At 27.5% G+C, this 18,857-nt stretch overlaps 1 protein-coding gene across 1 annotated transcript; it reads left to right on the top strand.

The window, feature by feature from the left end:
* The first annotated feature begins 360 nt into the window (after positions 1-360).
* LOC122504496 (putative uncharacterized protein DDB_G0286901) lies at positions 361-18,210 on the top strand. Its single transcript, XM_043615634.1, has 5 exons — positions 361-418; positions 1,547-1,686; positions 12,398-12,561; positions 15,643-15,772; positions 17,633-18,210. The coding sequence occupies exons 1-5, from the start codon at positions 366-368 to the stop codon at positions 18,115-18,117; spliced, it is 972 nt and encodes a 323-aa protein (XP_043471569.1). The 5' UTR covers positions 361-365; the 3' UTR covers positions 18,118-18,210.
* The last annotated feature ends 647 nt before the right edge of the window (positions 18,211-18,857 follow it).

The following is an 18,857-nucleotide window of genomic DNA, read 5'->3' as shown; positions in this document are numbered from 1 at the left end:
CATAATCATTTTAATGATTATTTAAAATGTATTTAAAGGAGTCATTTCAAAAGGAGAATAAATGTTTTTAGCAAATTTTAAAGTTGTATGTTGCTTAGTATAGCATGCTCATAAACGTAACCTCAATTACAAGGAAAGTATGAAATATAATAATAATCGTAAGTGCAATTAACAGTAAATAAAATAATAACAAGTGTTTAAAATAAAAGTGAATTGGCCTGACTAGTCGAAGTCATTAAAAAACAAAGAAGAAAAACAAGATTCTTTTTTTTAAAAACAACTTTGTTATTACTAATGAATTTTTAATTGTCAGTGTCTAATAATTTTAAATAAAATGTTAAGTGACTGTAAACATTTAAATATTAATGTATGAAGAACAATTTACTCATGTGTCCGTAAGTAGATTTTGTAATAACAGGTAAGTTAAAATTTTTGAACATTTCCATATTTTTATACAAATATAAATATATTATATTACATTTAACTTATAATCATTTTTTGTAACAGTTTTCTTTGCGAAAAGAAAATCTAAAAAATGTTACATTTTAATAGAGAAGTGCAATTTATTATTTTACAAATTGGAATTAAAATTTGAAAAGCTAATTTTTTTATTTCAAAATTTTTTTTAATTAAAATTTTGAAAAAACTAATCGTTAAAGAACAAAAATGATTGCTCTTCTATTTATCGTCTTTTGCAACAACCCTAAAATCTGTGGAAAACAATAAATAAATTATTTTTCAAACAATTTGAGATATTAATAAATTTTTTGTATTTTTAAAAAATTAGTAAAAATTTTAAATTATTTAAAAGTATTTCCTGTATATTTTTTAAAGATCTAAAATGAAACTTGAATATTAGCTCGATTTGATAATTTAACATTAATACATGTATATAAGGGGATTTGAACCTTGATGACGTCACAGTTTGTGCAAAGCATTAGTTTCAAATGTGTGACGTCATCATGGTTCAAATGCCCATAAACTTGAAAAAATTATTTTCATAAAATTGTTCAATTTTTTTAGATAGTTATATATTTATTTAATCTGAAAATAAAGTAGATTTAAATTTCATAAAAAAATGAATTAAAAAAAATCAAGAATAATACCAGATTTTTGTTGGACAAAAATTTCGATGAACAAAGATAGTTTAATTATAATCGAAAAGAGTGATTTAGACTCCATCTGTAAGGTAGGATGTCAATTTATGAAAAATTGTATTACGAAAAGATAAGACGATCGCACTCTTGCATTTCATTTCGATTCGAGCGTTTCTCAGTGTCGGTTCTTAAAGAATAATTATTTCGGTCTTTTCTGAATTAAATTCAGGTTTTTATAAAAAAAAAATTTTTAATTTTGAATTAAAAATTAATAATTATTTATTTAAAATAAGTATTAAACTATATTTAGTAAATTATCAGAATATTTGATAATTTTCGTTTTCATTTAAATATTAAGTTTAAATTATCTTATTTAAATGTTTTGACATTTTAAAATTAAAAATGTCTCAAAATTTTCAACATATTTTTTGTCGATTTTGTACTGACAGACAATTTTATAAAACAACAATCGACAACGTTCAAAATTTTCATCCAAAGCACAAAACGGATTGCGACCTTAGTAAGTGCTACTCTATAAAATGGCATGGAGATTCCTTGATGTATAAAGCTAAAATTTTATGTTTGGCAGGTAAGGATTAAAATTTAATACAAAAATATTTATGTGATAGTTTAGTAGAAAAATACATTTCATGAATGTGTAAAAATGAAAATTAGAAAATTAACTTTAGTCAACATTCTTTTCAATTCAAAACTTTTAATAAATACACTGTAAAAAAATTTTCTGTACATTTACAGTTTTGTTTAGAATTTTATAGAAACTTGTAAAATAACGTCTTTAAAAGTAGTGAATTTAAAATCCCTTTTGTAAAATTAATACTTTTATTATGTCAATTTCACAATTTTCTGTAAATTTACTACTCTAAAAGTAGGTAATAAAAAGACAAAAATATTACCTACTTACAGAGTAGTAAATTTACAGAAAATTGTAAAATTGACACATTAAAAGTATTGATTTTAAATTTGCTACTTTTAAATACGTTATTTTACAAGTTTCTATAAAATTCTAAACAAAACTTAGAGTGTCGGTTATTAAACCATTCATCCTATCGTTGTCATTTTACATGACCTTAGAAACCATGAAACACCACAAGTAAATACTTGTACAGACTATTTCTCTTTTAAAGAATATTTTTTCATCATAATGATATTTATATTTTAGTGTTGCTTTAATAAGAACGATTTCTTATGTTAGATTAAATAATATAATTCTTGCAGTTAAATTATAATATAAGAAGAACTGTGATTAAAATTTTAGCAAATAATAATAAATGTTTAAAGTAGATTTCTTTTAAATAATTTACTTTCAATAAATTTTGAATTAAAATTTTTAAAATTTTAATTACTGTAAAAGTATACAAAAAATATTGTAATTTGAAAAATTTAATTAATAAATCATCAAAAAAGGTTTTTGAAAAATTGCAATTAAAATTTTTTAAACATAAGGGAGAGTAGGCTACATTGAACCAGGTTTTTTATAAAGTCAAAGAACTAATTAAATTTTACAAATTTTGATCAGGTTTTTTTATCAAGATAAATCTAAAGTACTCCTTTAGTAAATACACACTACGAACACAAACTACTATGATTAAATAATGAAATTTAATTTTTTTCTAACAATTTTCTTATTTTGAAGGATGTGTATTTACATTGAACCACCTCTAATAAAACACTACAACTTACTTCGAAAATAATATTTCCACTTACACATTGTAAACCATCTTATTTTTAACTCAAAAAAAAAAAAAAAAAAAATTGTTGTTAAATAGTTATTATTTGTTAATATAGGAGATTAATATATTTCGATTTCAGGTTAGGTAGCAAAAGTAACAGTTTAAGTTTTTCTCGTTGACAATTGTGATGATAGCATGTTTTCCAGTATTGTTCTTACTAATTAGTAGAGCAGACAACTTTACCACTCTTAAAATTGAAAACTCTTTGCTTTTTCAGGTGGTTCAATGATCCACAAAATTTTTTATTTTTTACGTGAAAAACATTTTTTTTTTTTAGTTTTTTTTTGTAAATAATAAACCTACGTGCCGAAAATTTTTGGATATAGTCTGCTTCGGTAATACTAACTTATATATTGAATAAGAAAAAATTTCACTCAGTCATTTCTCAGAAAATTGAAGTGGTTCACTGTTGACGCTGGTTCAATGTCGCCTACTCTCCCCTAGTTGAATTCGCGAAAATGATTTTTATAAATTAAAACATTTAGAAATTCTGTCAAATTTTATTAAAATAAATTTTATATATAGGGGAGACTGGGGCGAAAAGTTAAATTGTGAAAACAGTTAAAATTCATTATCTTTCGAACGGAAATAGTTAGAGCATTGCAATTTAAATTATAGAAGGGTGTTATCACACTAAATAAATGTCCGCAGTTATGTGACATTCTGCTAATTTTTGTGGTGTCCATATTTAAATTTTTTTTCGCCCTACTTTTGAAAATTTTTTCGTAAAAGAAAATATCAACTTTTAAGTATATTTTTTGCATTTATTCTCACCGCGATTTTTTTACTTCATTATCTGGGTCCCCTGAAGAGGTACCAAAAGGAATTTGCTAAATATCTTTAGTCAGATTTTTTATATTTGTTGTTAAAGCCTAAAACGCACCCTGGGGCGAAAAGTTAAATGTATTTTTACATGTTACCCAAGTGCGAAATGCCAAGACTGCAAAAACGGCCCATCATTGGTGCAGTAATGTCTGCCGAGAATTGGCAGTAGTTACTGGGCCATTATTGGTGATCAAAACCTCCCATTACTGGGCCATTGATGGCGCCGATGGTCAGAATTTCAAATTTTTTAAGACTGGGCCAGCTCTCGGCCCAATAACAGCACATTCATGGCAAAGTTGATCAATATTTAATGGTAAATGTGATGTGATGTGACGAAGATCGGCTCATTAATGGCTCATTATTGGCACTTTAATGGCAAACATTTTGTATCTTTGATAGCAAAATATAATTGCCAGTATTGGGGCGTAGCTTTGCCCAATAACGGCACATTCGCGGCAAAGTTGATCAATCTTTAATGGCAAAATTCAATTGCCAGTGATGTGACGAAGATCGGCCCATTAATGGCACTTTAATGGCAAACAGTTTGTATCTTTGATGTCAAATTATAATTGCCAGTATTAGGGCGTAGCTTGGACCAATAACGGCACATTCGCAGCAAAGTTGATCAATCTTTAAGGGGATGTCAAAGTCGATGCGATTTTCCCATTGAAGCTCAATGCAAAAATCCAATCCACTTTGACACCGCCTTAATGGCAAAAGACAATTGACAGTGATGTGATGAAGATCGGTCCATTAATGACTCATTAGTGGCATTTTAATTTGGTAAAATTTTTTATAAGAATTTAATTTTAAGAAACATTCAGTTATTCAATAAATTATTTATTTTGTATTTAAATAATTGAATAAGCTTGAAAAGGATTCAAATTAAAATATTTGAAACTTTGAATTTTCTATATTTTTAACTGTCAATTTTAAAGAATTAATTTTTTTGAAAAAGTTTAATTAAGTATTAATTTTAAAAAGAAGTTATTAATGTTTTCAAATAATTTTACAATTAAAGAAATTCTTAAATAAATGTAACAGAAACTTTTTTTTGAGTAAAATTTTTCCTTTATTATCTAAAAATTAAGAAATTTTCAATTTATTCAATAAATTATTTATTTTTGCATTTAAATAATTAAATTCTCGTAGAATTTTCTAGTAAAAATTAATTTAAAAATGGATTCTAGTAAAATTTTTAGATAATAATTAAATATTAAAAACATAACATGAATTTTGATATTACAATTTTTTTAAATTCAATTGCCAATGATGTGACGAAGATTGGCCCATAAAAGGCACATTAATGTCAAAAATTTTTTATCTTCAGGGTGGCCACATGTAAGTAAAGTCAGTAAAGTCAGGGAAATGTCAGTGAAACAAAATTTTTGTCAGTAAAGTCAGGGAAATGTCAGGAAAAAAATTTTTTGTCACTAAAGTCAGGAAAATGTCAGGAAAAAAATTTTTGTCAGGGAAATTAAAAAAATTGGGAATTTTTTCGACTTTTCTTCCAAACATTTCAAGTATAAATCAACAATTTTTAAAAATCAAATTTTGAAGAATTTCAATTGCAAATTTTGAAAATAATTGAAATATCAGAAATTTTAATGAAAAATCTTTAAAGGTAAATTTAAAAATGAAAGTTAATGAAAATTAGCTTCTAATTTTTTATAATTCAATGTTTTCAGTATTTTCAATTACGTAATTCCAAAAATTTAAATACATACATACAAAAATAACAACATTTTAGAATTCTTTTTAACATTTTGGAGAATACAATCAAGTTCAAAATTTTTAATTAAAAAAAAAAATTAATTCGTTTTTTAGAGATTTTTTTTTAGATTTTTGAGAAATCTTGGTCCTGTTTATAATTAAAATTCTTCAAAAATTTGATAATTTTTATTTATATTTTTCAAAAATTGAATTATTTTTAAAAGATTTAACTAAATTTTAATTGTTTGGAAATTATTCAAAATTGAAAAACTATTATATGTATATAATTACAATTATTATAAAAAATTTAATTTTGTATTTAAATAATTGAATTCTAGAAGAAATTTTAGGAAATTATTTAAATTAATTGATTCAGAGATGAAGTTTAGTTAAAAATTGTAAAAAATAAATGAATTCAGGAAGGGTTATAATTGTAATTTTTAGAAATTATTCAAATTCATAAATTTTACCCATTTTCCGTAAACATTCATATTTTCCTTTAAAAATAATTTTGTCAGGGAAAGTAATTTTAATGTCAGTAAATTGTCAGGGAAATTGATAAACTGAAACTTGTGGCCACCCTGATCTTTGATGGCAAAATATAATTGCCAGAATTGGGGCGTTGCTTGGCCCAATAATGGCATATTCACGGCAAAGTTGATCAATCTTTAATGGTAAAAGACAATTGCCAGTGATGTGACGAAGATCGGCCCATTAATGGCACTTTACTGGCAAACAGTTTGTATCTTTGATGTCAAATTATAATTGCCAGTATTGGGGCGTAGCTTTGCCCAATAACGGCACATTCGCGGCAAAGTTGATCAATATTTAATGGCAAAATTCAATTGCCAGTGATGTGACGAAGATCGGCCCATTAATGGCTCATTAGTGGCACTTTAATGGCAAACACTTTGTATCTTTGATGGCAAAATATAATTGCCAGAATTGGGGCGTAGCTTGGCCCAGGAATGACACATTAATGTCTATCACTTTGTATCTATGATGGTAAATTATAATTGCCAATATTGGGACGTAGCTCGGCCCAATAATGGCACAGTATCGGCTAGTGTAGTGTAGCTTATAAGAACCCTTTTGCTTCCTCGACTTCAAGTCAGAGTAGCAGAGTGGTCAGAGTGTTAGGCTGTGGTGCGTCAGGTGCAGGTATCGATCCCCGCGATAGGTAAGAATTTTTGAAATATTTGTAAGTTTGCGTTTAATTTAGGGAAATAAGCCGTATAAATGTTATAAATTAATTAGTTAATTGAATAAAAAAAATTTATTTTTATTTTTTTCTAATTTTGTCAACACTGGGGGAGTAATGGCAGCTAATATTGGGCCATTAATGTCTGCTGAGATCTGGCTGCCAATAATGGGCCATTAATGTCTGCCGAGATCTGGTGCCAATATTGGGCCATTAATGTCTGCCGAGATCTGGCTGCCGACGTCCAACCGGTGTTAACACCACAAGAGTCGGCGCAAAGTCGGTCCAATATTGTTTGCCAAGTCTCGATGCCAGCTTTGCCAATACTGGGCCAGTGTTCGGCCGCGTTGGTTTTCGCACTTGAGTAATAGCTAAAATTATTTGTCACTTTTGAAACACAAGTGAGATGAACTTCTTAAGGTACTCTCTCACCTCTACTGCCTGCCTGCCTGCACAGGCAGGCGCAATGAGAGTAAGGGAGAAAAAACATTTAATTTGAATTTTCTGACTCTCTTACTCTTATGTGTTACCATGACGACCTGCAGGCAGGCAGGTAGTAGAGCTTTGCGAGCGCCTTTACACTTACCCGGGGAGTATGTGGCGCGAAACTGTTACACAGACTATGTGGTGGACATGACATGCCCTAACTGTAAAATTCCCTATAAATGTTACTTATGGTGGTATTAATTTAATTTTTGGTTTAATATTATAAAAAGGCATGCAATAAAATGTAGTTCATTAATTATTTATTAATTATTAATTTATTCATGATGACAGAAACAAGTATTTAACTTCAGATTAATCTTATGATTAAATAAAACAATGTAACATTGAAACTTCAGGGCTCGAATTGTTCGACTTTTGTCGACTTTTTTGTGATTCTTAATATTTTTGTAGAAAATTCTTAATTTTCATAAGGAAATAATTTGCATCATTTCTATTTCTTAATTACAATTGCTTTAATAAAATTCAAAGTTTTTTAAATATAAAGGAAGAAAATGATTATAAATTCTATTTGCAGGCTTCACAGTCTGTCCCTTATTTCCCTAGAAGTCCTCTTTTTTTAATTTTGGCCCCTAAACGTACCCTATTTTGAAAATTTCCCCTATTTTTTCTTTTATCTTTTAATGATGAATTTACACCAAATTTAGCAAAGTGCCGTTTCAAATCTTCAAATTTATGATCGATGAAATTTTTCATGAAATTTATACAATTTGTAAAATTAGTATTCTGGTGAAGTCAAGTCTCAATTATGTTTAAAAGTTTGTTGGTTTTTTAATATTATTTAATTATTACAAAATTTTTAATTCAATCATCTTGATAAATAACAAAATTCTTCACAGAAATCCAATAATTTTTATCAATTTTAATAAAATTCTTTACAAAATGTAATTATTTTTATAAATTATGAATCCCAAGAATTCAATTATTTTCAAAAGTAATAAAATTCTTCTAAGAAATTCATTATTTTTAAAAATTTTCACGAATTTACGATTTCTCGTAGAGTTAAATTATTATTTTTCGTACTTTTAACTAACAATTCTGTAAAATTAATTCTTTTTGAAAAAGTTTAATGGAATAATAATTTATGTTATTGATTTAAAGTAGAATTGTAGTTAAAAATTCTAGAAAATGTTAATTGAATTGAAATGATAAAAATAATTTTAAAGAAATTACAGTAACAATACAACTTTTTTTTGTAACACTTACTTTCCCCCCTCACCGAATTTTGCAAAAATATTGATAATAATTTGGGCAACATTTCTATACAAGTGTAGTAACTATGGGAGAAATTGTAGTTGTTTATTTGTATTTATATAATATATATATTTTTTATTTTATATATATATATGAATATATAAATAAATGAAACATAAAACATAAAAAAACATATACATACATAGTATATACTATGAATACATGCACAATCATTAAAACATACAAAACAGTGCGTAAAGTAAGTTTCAGTGCATAAAGTGAATCACTTTACACACCGTTTTATAAAGAGGTTCTTTACTCTCTAAATCTGAATAATTGAAATTTCACTTATTTTAAGTGAATATTCACTTATTCTATGTTTCAAAACTCTTCCACGTAGAATAAGTGAATATTCACACATGAAATAAGTGAATTATATTCACTTATGAATAAGTGAATTACATTCACTTATCAATAAGTGAATACTCAGACATTAAGAAGTGAATGTAAATAAATAATCAGGATCAATATTATATAAAAAAATATTTATTTACTATCAACTATTTAACACTCTCTTCTCTTCCCATTATCAGTTTGAAACTTATAAACATATCAATTTTTCAACTTTTTTAAGCTAAATTCCCAAACGGTCACCCATCCTAATATTAACCGCAAGCAATGTCGCTTAACTATTATGATCAACGAGAAACACTACAATGCCACTTAATAAGTTGCCTTATACTTATAGAAAATTATTGGGTGATACTTATAAAGAGTTAGTTTATTGTGTTCTACTTTAACGTTTTGTTTAAGATTTCTCTTATTATATATGTATATAAATATTTAGTAAATAAAATATAATATTTAACTGAATATTTTTAAATAAATTTATTAAATTTTAAATGACAATTTTTATAATTAAATAAAATAAAAAAATTCTAATAGAATAACTGAAATGATAAAAACATTGTTTTTAAACATTTAAAAGTAGGTATAAATAATAAATTGTAATATAATGCGCAGATGAATTTCTTTTTAACTAAATATTTCAAAGTGCGGATTTCACTTATTGACAAGTGAAAACAAGTTCACACATAAAAAAGTGAATATTTCACTTATGTATAAGTAGATTCTACTTATTAATAAGTGAGAAAAATGTTCACACATGAAAAAAGTGAAAATTTCACTTATTTAGATTTAGAGAGTATATATACTTTTCGATGTGTAAAATTTAACCTTAGAGGTTGGTGCTGCAAAAAATAATGATTTTGTCAGTCGGTCATCTTTAATTATTATAAAACATAACATTATTTTTAACTTTATTTAACTAATTTTTATGGTCCCCTAAAAATCACCTATTTTGCCTAAAATAATTTTTCCGGGCACTATGAAGCCTGTGTTTGTCTATTACAAAATTTTAATTAAAAATAAAATTTTTAAAATTTTTAGAAAATAAAGGAAAAAAATTTACTCAAAAAAATGTTATGTTACATTTATTTACGAATTTTTTTAAAATTATTCTAAAACATTAAGGTAGTACGCTTGTGATCGCACTTTTCTATAGAATTTCATGAAATTTGAAATCAGAATAGTTAATAACAAGATCTATGTATTTGCAAAATATTAAAAAAATTGACCGTTTCTAAAACAAAATATGTAAGTTCAAAGTTTGTTATTTAACATGGTTAACCTATGAAAAGTGCATGTAAACGGCACATTTCTTCTAATAACTTCTAAAATTTTCTATAGATTGTTTTCAAAAACTAATATATTATAAATGAATGTTTGAGAAATTTATAACAAAAAGAATTAACAATATTAACCGTTTCAGTTAAAAGATATAATATAATATAATATTCTAACCTGACTAGTATACTTGTGTGTGAGTGTGTCTGTACATAGGGCTGAATATGTATTCAGTACAGTCCAAGCAAAAATATGCTACAGTAAATGCACCATACTAAAGGATTTTATTAAAATTCACTTTTGAGAGTGACTGTCGCGAGCGTACTACCTTAATAACTTCTTTTTTAAATAAATATTTAATTATTATTATTTTTTATTATCTGAAAATTAAGATTTTCAAAAATTTCAAATTCAAATCTTTTTAAAATTAAGCAACTTATAAAAATTTGTTATAAAACAAAGAAATCGATCACTTCGAGTTTTCGACTCGGAGCAATCGATATTTTCTTGTTTTATAATAATTGAAGTTGACCGAGTATTATTTTCTTAAATTTAATTACTTTTTATGAAAAAAATTGAATTCTTTAAAAAATTTTTAGTATTTATGAAAATAATGAAATTATTGCGAAGAAATATATAAAAAATTTGCAAAAGATTGAATTCCTGTAAAATTTTTATTATTTATGAAAATAATTAAATGTTTGCGTACAATTTTATTAAAATTTTTTTCAAATAATAAAAAAAATAAATTTTTAAATAAATGAAAATAAAACCCTTTATTCGATTTATTCAATTATTTTTTTTGCATTAAAAAATAATTACTACGTTTAAAAATTATTTTTGTGTCTCATGGTATATAAAAAAAGTACTTTCTATCGTCACTTATTCAGTTAGATGTAGTATTTTTACTTATATTGACAAAGATGTTAAAAAACGAAAGGAAATAAATATTTAAAATAATTATTATTTTTGTGTCTCATTGCAAATAGAAAAACTACAAATAAAATAATTTTCATAAAAATATTGTTACATTCTACACTTAATTCTAATAATACTCCACTAATATTTTGCCATTTTTTACAATTTTCACAATTTCATGCCTCTTTTTTGTCATTTTTTCTAAAAATTCATGCGACTTTTTTGTTGTGACTTAATGCGACTAAAGCGACTTTTTTAGGTCATAAAGTTGATCCGAGCCCTAAAACTTTTAGTAAATAAAATTTTCATTTTTATAAAGTTTTGACTTTAAACATTATAAAATGTGAAGTATAATACTGCTTTTTAGAATATATTACGATTCAATTTTCTTTCATTTAAAGGCAAAATAATCTCGCATGTTGTACATATATATAGGCCGAATTATATGCCGAAATGACGTTTACGTCCAAGTAATTTAAAACATTAATAGCACAACACTGTCACCATATCAGTCTTCTCTTACGAACCCATAACTACACCTACTCGAAGTCCCTAAACGATACCAAGGAAGCTTTTGGATTTAATAAGGTTTAACCCTCCATCCGTCGCATGGTGACAAATTCCCTCACCCAGTTTCTTTGTTTATTTATAACTTTTAAAAACAAAAAAATTATAATTTCATATTCTCAGTACCTTTTAAAGCACTCTTCTTCTTAACATTAAAACAATTTTTGTGTTTTTTTATATTTTAATTTATTTGTTTTTGAATTTGAAAGCAGCAAATGTCGGGGATTTTTGACGCGAATTTTTCGTCAGTAAAGTCATGGAAATGTCAGGAAAAAGTTTTTTGTCAGGGCGATTAAAGAAATTAAGACGGTCATGCAATACATTTTTTGCTCGCAACAAGCAAATTTTAGTCAGGAAAATTCGTTGTTATGTCAGTAAAATGACAGGAAAATTGATAAAGTCAATCTTGCGGCGACCCTGAAAAAGGTGCAACGGATGGAGGGTTAAGTAAGTATGGGTCATGACAGGCCCAACCACATACTCGCAGGGTTAATAGAATTTATATTTATTTGTGGTACACGGAAAAAAAAATCAGCCTAATAATGCATGGAGTCTATTGGTTCGATTTTTACATGAACCCATTTTGCAAATATCACACAGGAGTTTACTAAAAATGCATGGCTTTTGTGACTTTTGCCACAGCACCATGCGAAAATAGGATGGATTCCAAGCTAATCAAGCATGGTAGTGTGCGTGCAATATACACAACAGACGCTCATGTGTTTTTAGCCTAGTATTTTTTTCCGTGTAGATTAGGGCAAACCTTGTGCTTATATATTTATTAAAACAGATATTTAAACATTTTTACTTTGGTTGTATAAAAATAAGAAAGGTGGTTTAATCTTGGATCAGGTCCACCTAAGAAGATATTCCCTAATGAAATCATCATACATTGTTTATCAAGTACTTATATAAATACTTCAAATATTTTATTTTTTGAGAATCCGAAGAAGATTTGGAAATTCAAATTAAAAAATTGGGCTCCGGAAATAGCAGATTAAGGATTCCAAAATGTTATCATTCCGAGGAAAGTTTTTATGGACAGAATGATGAAAGAAATGAGAATCATAATGAAGAATCTGAAACTGAAGAGGAAATTAAAAAGGTTTATATTAAATTATTTTAAACAATATCCTTTTAAGGGCCCACGTGAAAAAGTTCCCGGGAAAGCACTCCTAGTAAATTCCAACAGAAAATCTCGATTTTTAATTTTTACTTATCATTACTTATTATCATTACTTCAATAATTTTGTATCGTAATTTTTATGAAAACATTCTTTAAATGAATAAACGTATTAGGTTTTAACCAAACAATTTTTCTTACATTTTTACAACAATTTAGGACGTTCTTTTATTATTCCAGGATATTTAAAAAGATTCTAAAAAACGAGAGAATTGTTAATATTGCAGGTATAATTAGTTATAATTAGTTAGGCTAATGCCTAACTAATTTTTATCAGTTAAAAAAAAATTCATGATTTTCTTCCACTGTCCCTGAAAAAATCTTTCCTTAAAATATAATCATTTTTCTTGTCTTGAAAATATCATTATCATCTTGATTACTTTTCTTATCGTTACAAAACAATGAGCAATCAGCAATACATTAAGTATTCAAAATAGCTGACTTTTTAAAAATTTAGTGTTGCCGCAAGACGAGACAAGACGAGATTCTCTACAATCTCGTCTCGTCTTGAAACGTCAAGACAAACAATGAGTCTTGTCTTGAACAAGTCTCGTCTTGAGACACACAGTCTCGTCTCGTTTTGAATAGTCTCGAAATTTTTTTAACAAAAAAAATTGTTATAATAGAGTAGGGGAACATAGTCGAGGTCGGCCCACTTTTTGACTTTTGTTTATAACTTTTTTTTTAAAAATGAATTTGGAGAATTGAAGTATATGGTTGGAAAGTCCTGTTTAATAGGAACATCTTTTCTGTACAAAGTAAATTGATTCGTTTTAAAATGAAAAAGTTATAAAGATTTAAAAAAAAAATTTATAGTCCAGGTTGGTCCTTACAGTCAAGGTCGGCCATGTTTAAAATTCAAAGGGCATTAATCGTTAAAAAATAAAATAACATGTTTGGAGTTACGGAAAATTGATTCTTTATTGATTATATTTTGTAACTTAATGAAATAACAAAATAATAAAAATAAACAATATAAAAAAATAAATATAAATAAAAAAAAATTTTGCACTAAAATATTAATAAAATTAAATGAAAATATTAATAAGATGATCAATTATATTATGAGTTATACAGAATTGCAGTTTTTGCAAATAAAGTAGCTCGTTCTCATCTTTGCGCATTTTAAACACAAAGTGGCCGACCTTGACAGAAAGTAACATTACCGAATTGTTGTAACCAAAAAGAAATACGTTTCGGGATTCGATTTTTCACTTTGATTTTCTTTCAACAATGAGTCCCACAAAATTTCTGCATGCTTGCCTTGACGATTCAATTTTTTTTTTATCTTTTATTAATGATTTTTCACATGATGCACAAAACTTTTTTAAGCCTTTTTTGTACCGACGTCACAGAAAACACAATTTTCGATCCTCCGAAAATGTAATTGAACGAAAAGTTAGGTTTTACTAAGACAAGCTTCGACAAGCATGCGCGTAGGTGGCGCTAGTGAACTTGACAAAAAAACGCGAATGGCCTACCTAGACAGTGGTCCAACCTCGACTATACTCCCCTATTGATATTAATGAATAATATTGTATTGATTTTTATATAATTTATTTTGAAGTTTGAAAAAGTATAAAATTTTTAAATATAAGTAAATTATTTATAAGCTTGTCTCCAGTAATTAAATCTTCAAAGCAAAATGATCGGAATGACGGAAGTGAAGAGTCATAAATATCTCCAATTGTTGATATTGAAGCTGAAAGTTCATCAAATACAACAATTTCTGATAAAAATAACTGTCCCAACTATAGTGAATTCTTCGACTTTAAATATGAAGATAAAATTAAAATTGGTATTTGTAAAATGTGCGAAAAGAAAAAAATTGTGGATTAGGTAATTTTTTAGCTAACAAAAATCAAAAATGAGTTTAAAAAAATCTAAAAATTTCAGAAAAAAATAGATTTCTATTTTATAAATATTTGTGTTTTAAAATAAATGGAAAATTTTATTGTGTTCTCTGTATTAAAATTATTTATTTTTAGATAAATAAAAATTTATAAGAAATAAAGTATTCATTTTATACTGAACAAAATTATGCGTAATACTTATTTTTCTAGTTTAACTTTATTCTATCAGTTTAAATTCGAGACTCTTGGTCTTGTCTTGGTCTTGACCCAGTTGATCTCGTCTCGTCTTGACTAATCGAGACGAGATATAGGGACGGTCTTGTCTTGGTCTTGTCACCTTCAGTCTCGTCTTGTCTCGAAAAGTCTTGAGTCTTGCGGCAACACTAGAAAAATTAGGTCAACTTTACAAAAATGTTACAAAATCTATATCTCGAAATCAAAATTTAGATTTTTCTCTAGTATATCGATTTTATCAATTGTAGTTGTCAAGACTCGGAAATTTTATGTAGGAAATCTGACAATTTAGGATAAATTAGGTTAATTGTACAAAAATGTTACATAATCGATCTATATCTCGAATTTAAAATTTAAACCTTCCTCCTCTATTAAATATTGATTTTATTAATTGTAATTGACAGAACTATGAAATTTTATGAAGAAAATCTGATTATTTGCGATAAATTGGAAACTAATTTGTCAACATTTTTACCAAAATTTCCTGTTGGAATTTCCTAGGAGTGCATTCCCGGGAACTTTTTCACGTGGGGGGAGACCCCACCTTTATTTTAACCCCTTTAAAATAAAATTATTAAACGAGGTAATATTTTTTTTGGAACGAAAACTTTAAACGCGAGTTTCTCGAAACGCATTTTTTCTAGTACCGTGCAATAGTATTAATTTTTAGATGACTGAAAATTTAAAAATTTTGAAAAAAAAAATTTTTTTAATGGCTGTTTCTTAAAATTTTGATTGTCTAATAATATTGGACTGACTATTGAATATTGTAAATTTCTTCTTCGCTCGTGCCCTCAATGCCATACTTTTCATGCAGTTAGGACAAAAAATTATTTTCTTTTAATATTTTTTAAGCCTTTTATTTACATTTTAACGTGTAGTATAGTAATTGACTAAATTTTTTATTTTACAATAGAAAAATGAAGTCGAATCACAAAAAAGGCGGCAGCAAATAATTTTAAATAAAAAAAGAGAAGCCTTAACCAATAAAAATATGCTGTCACAGACGTCAAGGCAAAATAAAGATGGAGCTGCTAATGTACAAGGTTTAAAATTTTTTTTTACTTTTTTATATATGAGGCATTCTTTGTCAACGGGACCCACCTTCTCTCCAAAAATGGTTTGCGTTTGAATTACCAGCTATAAGCGTAAAAGTTAGATAGAAAGGAATACTTTTAAATGCCGAGTGGCAGTTTTTGAAAATTCAAATTGGCGAACATATATTTAAAAATGTAATGAATTCGCTTGAAACTTGTTACTCGGGGGTTTTCGGGGTCGCTGATTACGAATCTGAAGTTAGATTTCAAAAATTCAATATGGCGGATCCAATATGGCGGTCGTATTTTTAAAATTTACTTGAAATCGCTTGAAACTTGTTACTCGGGGGTTTTAGGGGTCGCTGATTATAAATCTGCGATTAGATTTTCAAAATTCAAAATGGTGGATCTAATATGGCGGACATATTTTTAAAAATGTTATGAATTCGCTTAAAAGTTACTACTTAAGGGGTTTTTGTGGTTGCTAATTACGAATCTGAGGTCAGATTTTCAAAATTCAATATGGCAGATCCAGTATGGCTGACAAATTTTCTTAAATTTGATCAATTTGCATGAAAATTCTCACTCTGGGTTTTTTGAGGTCGCTGATCACGAATGTGACTTCTCTCATCTTCAAAATTAAAAAATAAAATTTAGAATTTTCTTCAAATTTCTAAAAGTTTTTGTGCTTCACAGTGCTTACAAGGCCAACATATGACAATAAGTCATATTTTAATATGTGCACGTTTAATACTGTGCACGTAATTAGTTTACTTTTTTGAATAAAAATTTTTTTATAAGAAATTTTAATTCAAAAAAGGAAACTAATTTCTCGATTAATTAAAGACTAATTTTTTAAATTTAAGTTTACATAATTCACAGAGATTGTCAATCCAATTCAAATTGAGAATAAAAACATTAAACTTCTCTTTCAGATTTTTAAAGTCTTGAAAAGTTGTAAAAAAATTCGATTGCTTTATTGAAACAATAACCAAAATTGTCACGAAAATAGCAAAAAAAACTAATTATTCAAAAAAGTAAACTAATTACGTGCACATATTAAAATATGACTAATTGTACATATGTTGGCCCTTGTCAGCACTGTGAAGCACAGAAACTTTTAGAAATTTGACGAAAATTCTAAATTTTATTTTTGAATTTTGAAAACAGAATACAGAGAAAAACTGAACTTAAAATGAGTCGAAAAAGTGACTCATTATGAACTGCAACAAAAATGAACCTCGCAGATGGCGCCACGTTCTGTGTCATTTAACATGGACTAATATTGAGTTGCAACAAAAATGAGTCCAAGTTTTTTCTGTGAAGTCACATTTGTGATCAGTGACCCCAAAAAACCCAGAGTGACAATTTTCATGCAAATTGATCAAATTTAAGAAAATTTGTCAGCCATACTGGATCTGCCATATTGAATTTTTGAAATCTAACTACAGATTCGTATTCAGCGACCCCGAAAACCTCCGAGTAACAATTTTCAAGCGAATTCATTACATTTTTAAAAATATGTCCGCCATATAAGATCCGCCATTTTGAATTTTTGAAAACTGCCACTCGGTATTTAAAAGTATTCCTTTTTATCTAACTTTTAAGCTTATAGCTGGTAATTCAAACGCAAACCATTTTTGGAGAGAAGGTGGGCCCCCTTGACAAAGAATGCCTCATATATATTACTTCAAGGATCACAGACTCCCACTTATAAAATTTAGACCTTATAATCTTAAATATGTAACGAAAAATTTAAAATTAAACAATATCTCACTAAAATTAAATTTGTTATTTTAAAATCTTTATTTCACTTTGTCAAAAAAAATACTGTGATCCCTGATGTGATTTTTTTACTACAAACATTAGCAAATAGGACCAATAAAAGAGATGGGGCCGGATGTAGTGGAGAGTTGCGTAGGGTGGTTGCTCCTGAGGAAAATAGGATTGAGAATGGAGGGGGATTAAATGCGGGCGACAATGGAGATAGGAATGAAGAAAGAAACAATAACAATGGAAATGACAATGAAAATGACAATGGAAATGAAAATGGAAATGACAATGGAAATGACAATGGAAATGACAATGGAAATGAAAATGGAAATGACAATGGAAATGACAATGGAAATGACAATGGAAATGACAATGGAAATGAAAATGGAAATGACAATGGAAATGACAATGGAAATTTGAGAGTGGAAATAAATGAGGAAGGGCAGGAGCAACCACCTGCAAGAAACGAAAATGCGCAAAATCGACGCAGATCTCGTCCGTCGTTGCCAAAACGCAACATAAGAATAGAAAAAAATCTTCTGTCTATTCCAGGTAAGTTTAACCTTCTGCTGACACACTGAATCATTTTTATTTTAATAAATAATTAATTTAAATTAAATTATTAGAGGTGTGCAATAAGTTCGAATAGCCGAGCCGGGCCGCAATTTTTTCGAGCCAAGCCGAGCTGAGCCGGGCTCGATGTATCGGGTATTTGAAATTTTCGAGTACTCCATTTGATTTGAGCTTTTAAATTAAAAAAAAAATTTTTTGTATAAAAAAAATTTAATTAAAAAATAATGTAGAAAATTTTGGATTTTCTCAAGGACTCGAATCAAATCGAGTACTCGAAAATTTCGAGTACCCGATCGAGATTCGAGCTTTTTGCACACCTCTATAAATTATTAAAATAATTTTCAATCAAATTTTTATTATTAATTAAATTTTTTAAAAAATTTTCTCTAGAACGGTGAATTTGTAATTAAGATGTAAAATAGTTAAAAAGTTTCTTAATCTGTATCATTTTGTCTCTTGTGTTGACCAGAATCAGAAATATTTACAGAAAAAAAGAATGATAGACTTTTAAATTTGTTGACCATAATGTTTTAACATAACCCAGGTGCGAATTTAGGTTGGCCGCTAGAGTTTGAAGGTTGGCCCAAGGTTGTCCTAACTTTGGCAAGCGAAGTTTTGGTTGCCAGAGTTTGCCCAACTTTGGCAAGTACGAGTGCCCACAGTTGGCCCGACTTTGCAAGCCAACCATTAAATGCAGAGTTTAACCAACCGTCGGGCCAACTTTGGCCCGACTCATCCAAACGTAGTT

The sequence above is a fragment of the Leptopilina heterotoma genome, unplaced genomic scaffold, assembly GCF_015476425.1.
Source record: "Leptopilina heterotoma isolate Lh14 unplaced genomic scaffold, ASM1547642v1 Lhet_300, whole genome shotgun sequence".
Classification (NCBI taxonomy): domain Eukaryota; kingdom Metazoa; phylum Arthropoda; class Insecta; order Hymenoptera; family Figitidae; genus Leptopilina; species Leptopilina heterotoma.
Note: the sequence above shows the minus strand (reverse complement) of the source record. Positions and strands in the feature narration are given on the sequence as shown.